The sequence below is a fragment of the Struthio camelus genome, chromosome 9 (assembly GCF_040807025.1).
Source record: "Struthio camelus isolate bStrCam1 chromosome 9, bStrCam1.hap1, whole genome shotgun sequence".
NCBI classification, from domain to species: domain Eukaryota; kingdom Metazoa; phylum Chordata; class Aves; order Struthioniformes; family Struthionidae; genus Struthio; species Struthio camelus.
The window spans coordinates 21,675,566-21,687,968 of NC_090950.1; the positions used below are offsets into that span (position 1 = coordinate 21,675,566).

At 42.7% G+C, this 12,403-nt stretch overlaps 1 protein-coding gene across 5 annotated transcripts in view; it reads left to right on the top strand.

Moving 5' to 3' along the window:
- Positions 1–12,006, top strand: part of ARMC9 (armadillo repeat containing 9) — a 79,215-nt gene extending 67,209 nt beyond the window's left edge. For all 5 annotated transcript variants that reach the window (XM_068954067.1, XM_068954069.1, XM_068954070.1 and 2 more), the window contains 2 exons: positions 3,493–3,665; positions 7,099–12,006. In XM_068954067.1, coding sequence (XP_068810168.1) covers positions 3,493–3,665; positions 7,099–7,121 — 196 coding nt within the window. In that variant the 3' untranslated portion in view covers positions 7,122–12,006. The remainder of the gene's footprint in view (positions 1–3,492; positions 3,666–7,098) is intronic.
- The last annotated feature ends 397 nt before the right edge of the window (positions 12,007–12,403 follow it).

Below are 12,403 nucleotides of genomic sequence, written 5' to 3' on the forward strand. Positions count from 1 at the left end.
AATAATAGTAGCCAAGCACATACTACAAATACAGACGGGTCATCAGAATTTTATGGTCAAATTGCTTGCTTTGTGCTCCAGGTGATGGAGAAAAAGGTTGTTTTTCAGCCTCAGGCTTTGGCAGTGAAAGAAATCATAGATTGGCAGTGTCTTGTCCCCCATCTTAGTGAGAGGTTTTGCTTTTTTACAGCCATAATCCATTTTTCTTTAGGAAAAAAACAACAACAAAAGCCTTGTCTTCTGTAATCTTGAAGTTTTGTTCACAAATGTGTATCTAAATCTCACTACTAGGTGGATCTCTAACTCAAGGCGCAGGTGCAGTGTCCTGCCGAAGGAGATTTTATCTTTCCATTGCATGCTTCCTTACTATGCGTACAGTAATTTCTATTTACAAAAGCAGCCTCAAGTTACAGATACAGGAATGTAGCTACTCACAGTCCAAGCAGAACACAGGGGTTTCTGTGTCAGGGGTCTTTTGTGAATGTGCTGGTTTTGCAATAGCTAGCCCTGCCTTTTTGTTCTTCTTTCTTTCTTTCGTTCTTGGAGCATACTTTAATTTGTTTGCAAAACAAACAGAATGAATAATTTGTTCCTTTGGTCATAGTTTCATCCGCTGCAAGAAGTCTCCTTCTTTCCTAGAAGAGGAAGGTATGGGAAAAGGAGGACTGATTTGTGGTGATGCAAGCATCACTGCGCCTGTTTCCCCCTCTTCCTTGAGCAGTATAAACTGGGCATTAACTGCATGAAGTTCAGTGGAACTATGTTTACGCTAAATGAGTCTGAGAAGAAGAATGAGGCTGTAGTAGTGGCATGTCTATTACAGTTGTTTCATTTCCATAGGAACAAATGATTGTTTTAGCGGATGTGTGCCAGGCTGACAGCTGCCCCTGCATTGCTACTGCCTGCTGCGTTCTGATCATATAAGAATACAGATCTGTTGTGCTTTTTAGCTAAGCAGGGGTGGATTTGTGAGTAACAGATCTGAGTTTATGCTTGTGGCTGGCTGAAAAGGCATTTATTTGTTGTTGTGGCTGTGTCCAATATCAACCTGATGCAGATATTAAACTCTGTAGGGTCGTCTTAGGTCTCTAGTGGTCTCACCTTTCCAATAATCTGGTAAAGCTGGTTTAAAAAGTCCAAGCGCATTTCTCTTGCAGAAAACTCCGTAACTCATCTTCGTATGTTCAGGCCCTGTCACATCTCTTGGTTGTTTATTCAGATCCCAGTGGCAGTCTGTTATGTGCTTTTTAATAGGCTATTATTTCCATTTTTTCTAAATAAACAGTTTCGTTTCTTCTCACTGCAAGGGTAAGTTTCTGTTTAACACCATGGGACATGGCACTGTGTGTGTTTGTTTTTTTTTTTCAGAGCGCTTGCTCTCAAATTACCACACCTTGTCATAAATGACTCTCCTACCAAATACACAATAGATTTTTCTCCTTCTTTCTTCATCTAGTCAAGATCTAAAGGGTGTTAAATAGCAGTTTGCAAGTTATTTTGAGGATTGAGTTCTTTTCTGTTGATATTTGCCTATTTACTGATGTGGGTAAAAGATGAGGTGGTTCTGTGACACCTGGGTATATGGAGGTGTGAAATCTGCTCAACATCCTCTCAGAGAAACAACAGATTTTTCTACAGTGTTTGCTGCCTGCTTATTTCGTAGAATACTTTCCTGGAGACTTGCGAAGATGCGAGTCTGCCGTATTCTCTCTCACTCATCAAGTCCAGTGATTCTGGGTGTATTACTTTGCTTTGTCTCCAAAGTGCTTGTAGTCTAGCTGTGTAGGTTGCTGTAGTGAAACGCTGTGAAGGTTGTTCATACTATGAAAACATTTATTCGTGTATGGAAATAAAGACTCAGGGTTTTGTTACTTACTACCAAATGAAAAAAGCTCGTTTATGGGTCAAAGATTGCTATAAGGCTGCCGGGCCTTGTTTTTTTTTTGTGTGTTATCCTGTCACAGTCCACATACACTTAACGTGTGGAGCGCTAGCCTATGGAAAACCCAGCACTTGCACCCAAATGAGTAAAATCAAAACAAGCATTAACAATTAAACTATTCTATGGAGAGAGACATGTAAATCTCTTCTGTTGGTCTGAAAAGTGTGTGATCCAGGGCTTGGGGTTTAACTAAGCCAATCTTAGTTTTTAGTTTTGTTTTGCTAGTGTGTTTTTGCTGCTGCCATTTGCCACCTCCCCTTTTTAAAAGATAAAAAGAGTAATACTTATAATGCTTAGAGATAGGTAAAAGGCTGCAGAGATGGCCCTGAGCAGACCATTTAGCGTGTCTGTGTCCTTAATAGCTAGCACATACAAATGCAAAATACAGACAATTAATGCTATTTAAAATATAAAAGAAATGTTTGCTGCCGTATCTTCCGAAAAATGAGAAGCAGGGCTATGGAATGGCTAATCAGCACTGACTCAGCAGCATTCTTGGGGAATGGGGGGGAGATTAAATGTCTTGAATATCCTCCTAATCACCCTTTCTGCTGGTCACAAAGGGTTCTTTTGATGGAGTGAATAACAGAGGCTTTCCAGCTACCATTTTTATTGCCTATCTTTAGGTGGCACCTTTTTGGATCCTCCCTTGGTTCTGCTTTTATTTCCTTTTAAGTATGATGTGCTTTTTCATGCAGCTGTTATTTCAATTTAACCTTTTTTCCTTTCAAGAGAAAATTGACTCACTAGAGCAAACATGAATATAGATTCAGATTTACTATTTCCTGGTAGCGTCCACTTTCTGTACCTTGGAAAGAGTATATTGATGGTGGGGGTAGGAAAGGAGAGTCCTTACACAACCATGGACTAGATTTTAAAGAATGATATTCTTGCAGCACGTGCGGGCTGTAAAATAAGAGCAGCTGTTTTAAGCTCTCAGTGTGAGCAAGGAACCTGTGTGCTCAGGGAATTTGTTTCATAGATGCCCTCACAGCTTTTTGCTCTTTTCACAACGGCCCTGGGACATTCTACAAATCTCATTGCTGGGAGCCAGGAAGGGTGTCTGTGTCTGCCAGGATTGAGACCTGTATCCAGGAGAAATAATAGTTTCTGTGCCCCAAAAGGATGTCTGATTCCTGTACTGTATGTATGTACATATACAGTGTAGCATATGTATATATGCTTTTTGCACCTCAGATCAGTGTGGTAATAATATCTGTGTACGATAAATACAACAGAAAACAAACTAAACTTCTATTACTCGTTTGTCCGCAGTTGCAAGGGACTTAACTGGTCCTGTGGTCCAAAGAGGCAGGTCTGAGTAGGACAGGCGGGTCCAAAGGGCCAGGTTTGAGCAGGCTGTGTCTAATGAGTACGTGATGTGGGGCAGGACCTGAGGTGTTATGTTCCTTTCTGTTCGTGGTCTCCCTAAACTTTCGGCAGTCTACCGTGCTGTCACAGTGTGTACTGTGACTTTCACTCGGTTGCAGATTTAATATGCATACGTTTTTCTGCATACGTTACTAACTAACTCCCCTCTCTTCCTACAGTGAGTTTTCCTCAGCCTTTACCAGCAAACCTAAGATCCCTCGCACTCCTGAAGTGCAGAGTGCCAGCCCTAGAAAGGGAAAGATCCCGACCATTGCCCCCCAGTTCTCTCAGTCTGGACCCCAGCAAATGAGCCGCCCCAGTTCTTCAGGATCGTCCACAAGGAGCAGGCAGAGTAAGTGGAAAAAGTAGCTGTTCTACTTGTCAGTGCTTGGTGTGGGAAGGGAGAGCGCTCTGCAGGAGCTCTCCAGGAATGAAGTTGTACGCTACAAGCATGCCAGCAGTATATGACATTGTACTTGTCATCTGCAGGATGCACAACTATGTAATTATATCCTGCTGAGCGCACTGCTCCTATGTTCTGTGAGAATTTAGAGACATACTTTTTCCCATCTCTGGGCAGAGAAAAGTAGCCCAAGTTCTCAAATGTGTTTATGTATGGGGGGAAACTCCTTTTCTCAGTTTAAACTTTGTCTAGATGTCATTAGACTTTCTCCTTTTCTTTAGACGCTCATTTACTCTGCTGTATAACTTGTCTAATGTTCCTGAATTTGGATCCCCGGGTGTATGTACACTGCAGCTGAGCGTAGACCAGATGTCAGGCAGTTCAGAAGATGGGCTCAGGGCAGCTTAGTAAGCAGACAGCCAAGGGTAGTGCATGGCTTGTGGCAGTGATTCTGCTGGAGGGTGATATTTAAGAACCAGATGGATATGACCTTTCCTAAAGAAGAGTAAGCAATAATAATTAGTTTACCATGGGCTCAGAAGGGAAGAGGACTATGACCTGAGGTTGGAGGAAAGAGGTGGAAGCTTGCCTTAAGCCACCCAACACAAGCCTGGTGAAGTGGAATTGTGGGTCTCAGATGCTTACACCGCAGTAAATGTATATGCAAATCTTGAGGATGTCTAAGCTGTGTCTTTGCTGGGGAAAAAGATGCAATTTTAAGTAAAGACTAAACTTTTCCTTTGGAGTGCAGCTAGGACTAGCTGGATTCAAGTATACTTTTCAGTCCAACATCAATAAAAATGGCTGGAGCCATGAGCTGTGTATTCTTATTGCAAACATATCATAAGAAATTTAATGATGATTATTTGATCATAATGTAACTCTTTATATGCATTACAGATAAAGTATCAGGTCTTGGTCAGCTCTGCTCTTTAGCTGTAACTGTTACCTTTAAACCTTGTGCAAATACAGGGTGGCTTATAGCACCTTGTAAACCTTCCCAAGAAATTTATGAAGTATGTGCATATCATTAGCTCCTCTTTACAGATGGGAAAAATGAATCCCAAGGAATTGAAACAACCTAATAAAGCAGCAACAGAACTGGAAAGAGCTTCCTAGGTCTTTTGGCCATGTTGCTCACTCCCTGTTGTTCCACACAGTTGCACTTGCAGGAAGAGAGGGTGGTTTCATTTGGGGAGTGCAGGTGAGGCAATGGAAGGGAGTGTCCTGGTGGCTAAGGGAGTTTTCTGACATAAGGAGTACTTGCTTGAGCAGTCCTGTGCTTAGGTAACACTGCCAGCTCTTTCAGCTTTAGCATTGCTGCACGGTTTCCTGTGTTTTACCTCTGACACTAGTGCTTTCTGTTTCTTGTGATACTGTTCTGTCCTGACTGATTGTGGTGTTAACTGCCAAGAGTGTGTCCCTGGTTCCTGTTTCACTTCATTTGCAAAAGTGCTAGTCCATTAAAAAGGAAAAGCTCTGCTGAAGAACGGAAAAAAGCACAATGTGTGTGTACACACAAAAACTCTTGTCCACTTATTTTAGTTTCTCCAGTACACCTTTATGCTCTTGGATGTCAAAGATGAGACATGTGCATGTTGTTCTCATAGGGGTCTGGAGTAAGTTTCTTTTCCACTGGCACAGTGTATAACGTCCTTCATTTTGAAATTGCAGTGAAGCAGAGTGTGATCAAAGTTCTTCATCGCTTGGGTTTCTCTGTTGATTCGGTATATGTCATTTATAAGTCCAGACTCTTACGCTCTCTTAATTTTTGACTTTTATCAGCTAGGATTTGTCTTACCATGTACCCCTTATCTTTGCTGTACCCGTGCATCCTGAAGCTGAATGTACAGTGGGCATCATATCTTATTATGTGTCCATTCATTTTTTCCCTGTAGTTTTCCATTGGGTTTCCAGGTATTTTTTTCCTAGCTGTCATGGGTTCCCCGAGACAGACTTCATTTTAGCAGTTGACTGTTAGATATTAAACTCTTATCTTGCGGCTAAAAAATAACAAAGTAATTTATAAAGAAATTGTGTTCATACACTCTGCTTCTGTGCATCCTGTGTTGCTGTCTGCTGTCTTCGAGCACCTGTTAGTTACTCTCCATCTTGCAGGGGCTGTTGCACAGGTTTTTATGGTTGGGAAAACTGAGAGGCAGGTGTTAAGGACCAGATTTTTAAAGGACTAAAAAGGGCTTTAAAGCACTTAAGTCCAAACCTAACTCACACTAACTCAAAGTCAATTCCTAGCTAAACGGGCCGGGAGGCATCTGAAGGAGGTGAATCCCTAATGTTTCCCTGGTAAAGCTCTGTGCTTACATCTCTCTCTTTAGGCAGATGCTATTCTTTTATTTTTCTAGCTGACTTTCGTAGATGAGTCTGAAGTTGTATCGGAGGCACGGATACCAGCAGTCAGTAGGACTCAGCAGTTCCTGCCTCCCCTTTGCCTGCTGCATAAGTATATAGGTTTTTGTATACCAAAAGAGACTCTAACCCTCTGCAAGACTGGTTTTCGTTTGTGAGTTTCTTAGCATTTCTGGAAAAGTACAAATTTTTATAGCTGCTGGACACAATGAGACGTGATCACTTGTTTCAGGGAGATGTTTTTTAGTTTGCTTTTAATATTGTACGTGTATTTTCTGGAAACACGTTTCTGCTTTTACATAAACGTAGTTGAACTAGCTGGACCGCTCCTCTTGGTACCAGCAAGTGTGTGTGGAATGCCTTAGGAATGCAGAGGAAGCCCAGGTACTCGGTGTGACTGCCACAGGCCTGCCTGGGGCCAGATTCCTGCCAGAGATGTAGCCTGCTGTTGCTCGGGGAGTTGTAAGTTGTTGTACCTTAAAGCAAAACTGAGCTTCTAAAAATAAAACTCCCCATTCTGGGGCTTTATGCTGTTTCCACTTCCCAGCTGGTAGAGGGATGACACTTGGTAGTCCAGTGTGGCTGGATCATAGGATGGGCTTCCAAATCTAGACTTTATTTTAGCTACGCGTTATGTGCCCCATGTAGGTGTGGATGAATGATTTAATCTGCCCTATGGCTTACTATGGATCTGTTCCAATCTCTTCTGCACGGGCATGGTCAAATTACGTATGCAGTGTACGAAGTTCTGTCTAGGGCGGGGTGGTGCTAGTGTAAATCAAAAACCCCTACCAGAAAAATGAAGAGTGATTTAATAGGAGTGCCACTGTATTTTTAAGTTGCAACGTCACTGTATTTTTAAGTTGCAACATCAGTGGTTAAGGTCCCTTTGTGCATATTTTCTGTGGTGTTTGTGTCACTGTACAGGTCAAACAAGTGTTTCCCTCGGGCAGCTCCTGTCTTGTAATATATCCTGCTTTCAGCTGACAGGCTCTTTCTTGCTTCTCTTCTGCAGGCAGCCAGTCCTACAGGAAGTGAGAACAGTTGCTTTCCTCAAGAATCACCTGTCACATTGCTGAAGGATGGAGCCAGCTTCCTGTAATGACCTTTACTGGCGACCTACCTGAGAAGAGAGTGGGTTATTAATATCGCACATGTACACCTTGCACAGTGATTCAGGGATTATCTGATGGGATTCATCTTCTGTTGTTTCTACACCTGGTTAAAACAAGGGCCTTGTTACAATTCAAGGTCTTAGCAGCAGCCCAGGACTGATATGATAGATGAATGTACTCCCAGTGTCTCTGATAGTTTACTCCTAAGAGACAGTGCCACCTTGAGAAGAGTCTCGTGTTCTCTGCCTTCTGTGTCAGAGTAAATGGCCTTTAGAGATGGTCTGCAGGGCTCAGCGCAGGAGTCTGGCCAGGCAGCTGTCTTGTTTACATATCGCTTGCTGAACTAGCCTGTCCCTTGCTTTTTCAAAACTACACCCTTGTGGATGAGCTGGGGGACATCTGTATTCAAAGGATGTGCACTGAGAGTTTTGTGTGGGATGAGATCTGGGCTTGACCGCCACAGACTGGAGAAAAAGCATTTCATCAACTTGTGATTTGACCTGGAGCAATTGAAAAACACTACACCATTGCCCCAAGTGGAGTCCTTGCTCACCTCTGAGGATCTGATGAGCAGCTTTATCTGCAGCTATTACTCCTATACGTTCTTTCTAGGTTGTGTTCTTTCTTAATTTTGCTTTTTAACGTTTGCAGAATGAATAATCCACTTTTCCGCTGGAATGAACAACTTTGTTTCTTCATTCAGAGGAGAAGCCATAAAAACGTGAACAGATCAGAAGCAACTTTCCCTTACCATTTGGTTATGGGCAAGCGCCTTTGATCTGTGTCACGTTTTCTGATGTTCTTCACTTCTGAACAATGTTTTATCTTTATGAAATCTGGACTGATCTTCAGTCAGTGTGAAATGATCTCTAGGCAAGAGAGATCGGGAAGCCCTTCACTAAATAAAAATCCAGCAGTTAATTCTGCCAGTGATGTAAGAAGCCAATACTGTTTGTTGTTCTTCCTCTCAAAAGTAACAGTGATGAGGAAACGCTGAAGTCTTCATTGACCGTTGGCTTTTCAATAACATCCCCTCATGTGACACTGCTGTTAGGACAACAGCAACACCTTTTCCGGAAACACAGTTTGCCTTGGAACTTGGCTGCTGCTGGCAGGGGGGAGTGTATTTGTCATAGGTGGAAAGCAAATGCTTTAGGAGGTACAAAAAGGGAGAAGTTAAAGCTTTTCTTTCAGAGGTTCAGCTCAAGAAACAAACAAGAGGAGCATAGTCTAAAAGCCACTCCAAATAGTAACATTTACCTTCCTCTGGAGGAAAGAGTTGCGCAGCCACAAACTGTTTCCATAGGACTGGAAGAAAACTTTGTGCTTGCACTGAGACCTTGGACTGTGCCTGTGGGTATGCAGTGGCAACTGAGCGGCCAAGGCAATTACCTCGTGTGATGTAGTTGCCATGAGAGGGACCAAGATCAGTGACAGCGTCCGATTCTTGCAGAAAGGGACCCCACCCTCAGGTTGCTGTAACCTCTTTGAATAATAGACTTTAAATTGGAATCAGGATCTTTTTGTAGGGCAAGAGAACCCCCAGTTTAAAATCTAGTCATGTTCACGTGTAGATTATAATTTACTCTTTGGTGACTTCAGGGTGTTCCCAGGCCTAGCTTAAAGTAGTTGGAGTGCAGATGTTGCCTGAACTCCCAAACTGCATAGGACCTAAGGTGGATTATAGGCCCTTGATAGCCTCTGTCCTATAAATCTCCATGCTAAGCAAAGAAATGACAGAAAATCTCCAACCTGTCCTTAGATTCACCTACCTCCTCTCGAAGGTAATAAACACAATTAATAGAAAAATGTCCTGTGATTCACATAAAGGGAGCAACGGAAAGCAGCCATGAAAACTCACCTTGTGGTTTTCTAGTATAGCCAACTTTTCTTTTTCCTCTGAAACCATGTCTTCTTTCCAGCAAGTAATATCAATGGCCAAGTTGTTAACATGGAAGTGCTGCGCACGTTCATTTGCATATGTGGACATACAGAATGCCCCAGCAGTTGAGTTTTATTTATTTTATGGCAGTGCTAAGTTTCAGGTTGGAGCAGACCTGACCTTGAGAGGCAGCTTTTGAGAAGTGTTGAGTGCAGGTAACTACTTAACAAACAAACCAAAACAAAACATAACAACCCCCCCCCTCCAATTCCCCCAGCTTAGTGGGCGTACCATGAGTGGAGACCAAAACTGTATCCTTGTAAGTCAGCTAAAGGAGGTTGATAGGCACCCGGCAGAAGATCTAGATTAGTAAAAATCCAAAATGCTTCTTGCAGAACTGAACTGAAGGAAACAAGCTGAAGCGTGTGAATAAGCGTGTGTGTTTCTTGCTCTGCCCTGCTGCGAGGCAGAACTCCGTACGTACTTTTTTGCGTGCTCAACTCTTAGTGTGAGTATAGAGTTCGAAAACCGTGAGGGTATTTTTTTATATTAATGCTTGAGAAACTTCTGTTTCCCAAATGCTTGGGATGAGAGAAACTGTGTATATACTTTGAAATACTTTGAAATAAATTATCAGCTGAGCAGCAGTTTGAGAAGCTGACAAGGTAACCTGTCCCTCTTTGCTCTGCAGCGTTCACAGAAAGCCCCTGCAACGTACTCAGAAGCTTTTGAAGCTAATGAGAAATGTTGATATTGTGCTTGTCAGTCGGACACCGCTATTCAGGGCTGAAAGGTCCCTGGATAAGTGACCCCTGGATCCGTGACATGTACACAGTAAATTCTGCATCTCACTCTTAAAAGTTGTTGGGTGTTTTTTCTATGCACCGTGCAGAGGCTGCTGCTAGACGCAACACCACCCTGGTAAATTCATAATTGGACCGGTGAAAACTGCCTGCTTGAATGAGAGGGGTGTGATTGTACTTAACCTGGCTATGGTCTTGTTTACAGGGAGCAAATGTAGTAATTGCACCTATCACATAGATCTGAAAGGAAAGATTTTCTGGGACCAAAGGGTTATGTGATTCTACCACGTTTCTTGGATATAGCTTTTCTATATAGTCAGTCTAATTTTGTTTATGGATAGTGTAATACAAGACATGAACTGCATACGTCTATTTAAATTTGCATGGAGGGCTCAGTCACTCTGTAAGATTGCTTTAAAACCAGCTGGCAGTGATTGGGTGAATATGTTTCTTAAGGGATATGTTCATTTCTCTCTCTCTCTGGTAGATCTCTTTGGGGTCATGTGGATTTTTAGGGTGTGCATTTCACATTTCACTACGTTTTATTATTGACAAATTCGTTTGCCAACTATTTTGTCTCCACCTGAATTGAAAACACAGCTCCCTCCTGTTCGGCCTGGCCTGCCTCTGCAGCGTGTTTGCTCAGAAGTGGTGCAGAGCAGGCATGAACCACTCATTGTGTTTGGTCTCTCATGAGGAGAGCCTAGGCATGTAGGATGCCACCAGTGACATTGGTTTGGTGTCAGAAGTTATTATTTCTTGGTGGATTGAAATGTGTAGAGCAGGACAAGCGAGGAAGTTCTCTGGAGGTAAAATATTCCTGTCCTGGGGAAGGACAAAGGTTGCTTGGTTTGGTTTTGTTCTTTTTAAAGAAAGTTCACTAGTCTTTATAAATCGTGGTGGAGGTTACAGGGTGGAAATGAAACGCGCTACATTGCATTCGTACACATCTTTGAATAGTAGTAGTAGAAAAGCAAGCAAGCTACCTTCCTTGCAGGCATTTAAGTACATCTGGACTTTCCCTTTAGCTTGGGGCATAAGTCTATCTTTGAGCCAAAACTTCCTGGCAGTTTGCACTGTCTTCACACTTGCTTGCAATCTGGCTCCAGATTGGAACAAGTTGCTTCCCAGGAGGAGGGAGCTCTGGGGCTGGAGCAGGGGAGTGGGAGAGCCAGGAGGTGCCCCTTGCCCAGCAAGAGTAGTCTCACCGAGGAGCGTCTGAGCTGCGCCCCAGTCCTGCCCGGCACCTTGGACCCTGCGGCGCACTGTGGGCATGGCTAGCAACGAGCGTACGGATGTAGTCTCATATACCTCTGCTGACCCCAGGAGAAACTAAGTAGCAGAATATCTCTGTGGTTAAGCCATGTGGACTTCTCCAGGCCATACTGCACTTTGCAGAAACCTGTGCTTGTTCGTATGGATTGTAAAAGGAATGGGGCTCTCGAGGATTTGTTGAAGGGAGAGAAAGAAAATGTTTCGGGGCAAACAAAACAAACTTCAAATCAGGCTGTTCTAGCCAAGCTTTCTGGGAATCTGCTACTAACAGCAGCAACAATTTTGAAAAGAAACAAAACTTCCGGGTGCAGGAGCTGTCCCACCTTATCAGGCCAGCAATTTTTCTAGCCTAGCATCTTGTCAGTGCTCAGTATCTGATGTTTCAAAGCAAGGTTTTTCCCATGTCCAGACTTCTTTCTGCCCTGAGGTGGGTGGACGTTATATCCGATTATGGGATCCTGATCCAACCTTCCATTCTTTAAGGATCTGATGCTCTCCAAACAACAGACTGAGTGGCAAACTCTAGGATGTCTAGTAAGCTTCTGGAACATGTACTGCTTTTATTACAAGTTCTCTCAGCAGTCCTGGCATATGTTGCAAGTTTCCAAGAAATGAGTGCATTACTTTATTGCAATGAAAGTGAAAATACTTCACTCTGCGTAAACATACAAACTGTAAGAAATCCATTTGACAGTCTGGAATGTTCATTTTGGGTTTATCTTCTTTGAAATGTGGTAAATGCTCTTCTGATGACTTGAAATGCACAGTTTTGGAGAGTGTAAATTATTTTGTTCGCTTCGGGTGTGAATGACCTAATGATGTCTTTAATTAAAAAAAGGTTTCCATTATGTCTTGGTGTTTCATCTTAAAAGTCTCTTAAAGTGTTGCTTCATTTTGTTTGTTTTTCTTTTAATGACACTGAGAGCTAGTTCTGCTAAGTAAAAGGATAAGCAGTATAAATAAAGAGGACTGGATGGCTGAAACAATAACGTTCATTCTGCAGATGTTTAAGGTGCTTTATATATTAGGCTGTAGCTGACAGCTACGAAGGTTGAGAATATCTGGAAGTCAGACTACCTGCTGAGGGATATTACGAGGTGAGGACACCTCCCTCTACTGCTCTCAGTGAAAAATTTTGGCCTTTGTAGATCCAGGTTTCATTACACATAGTTTTCTTTCTCTGAAGAGTGAAAAAGTTGACCTAACATGAGGATGGGATGTAAGTGCTGGAAATAGCAGTGTTGT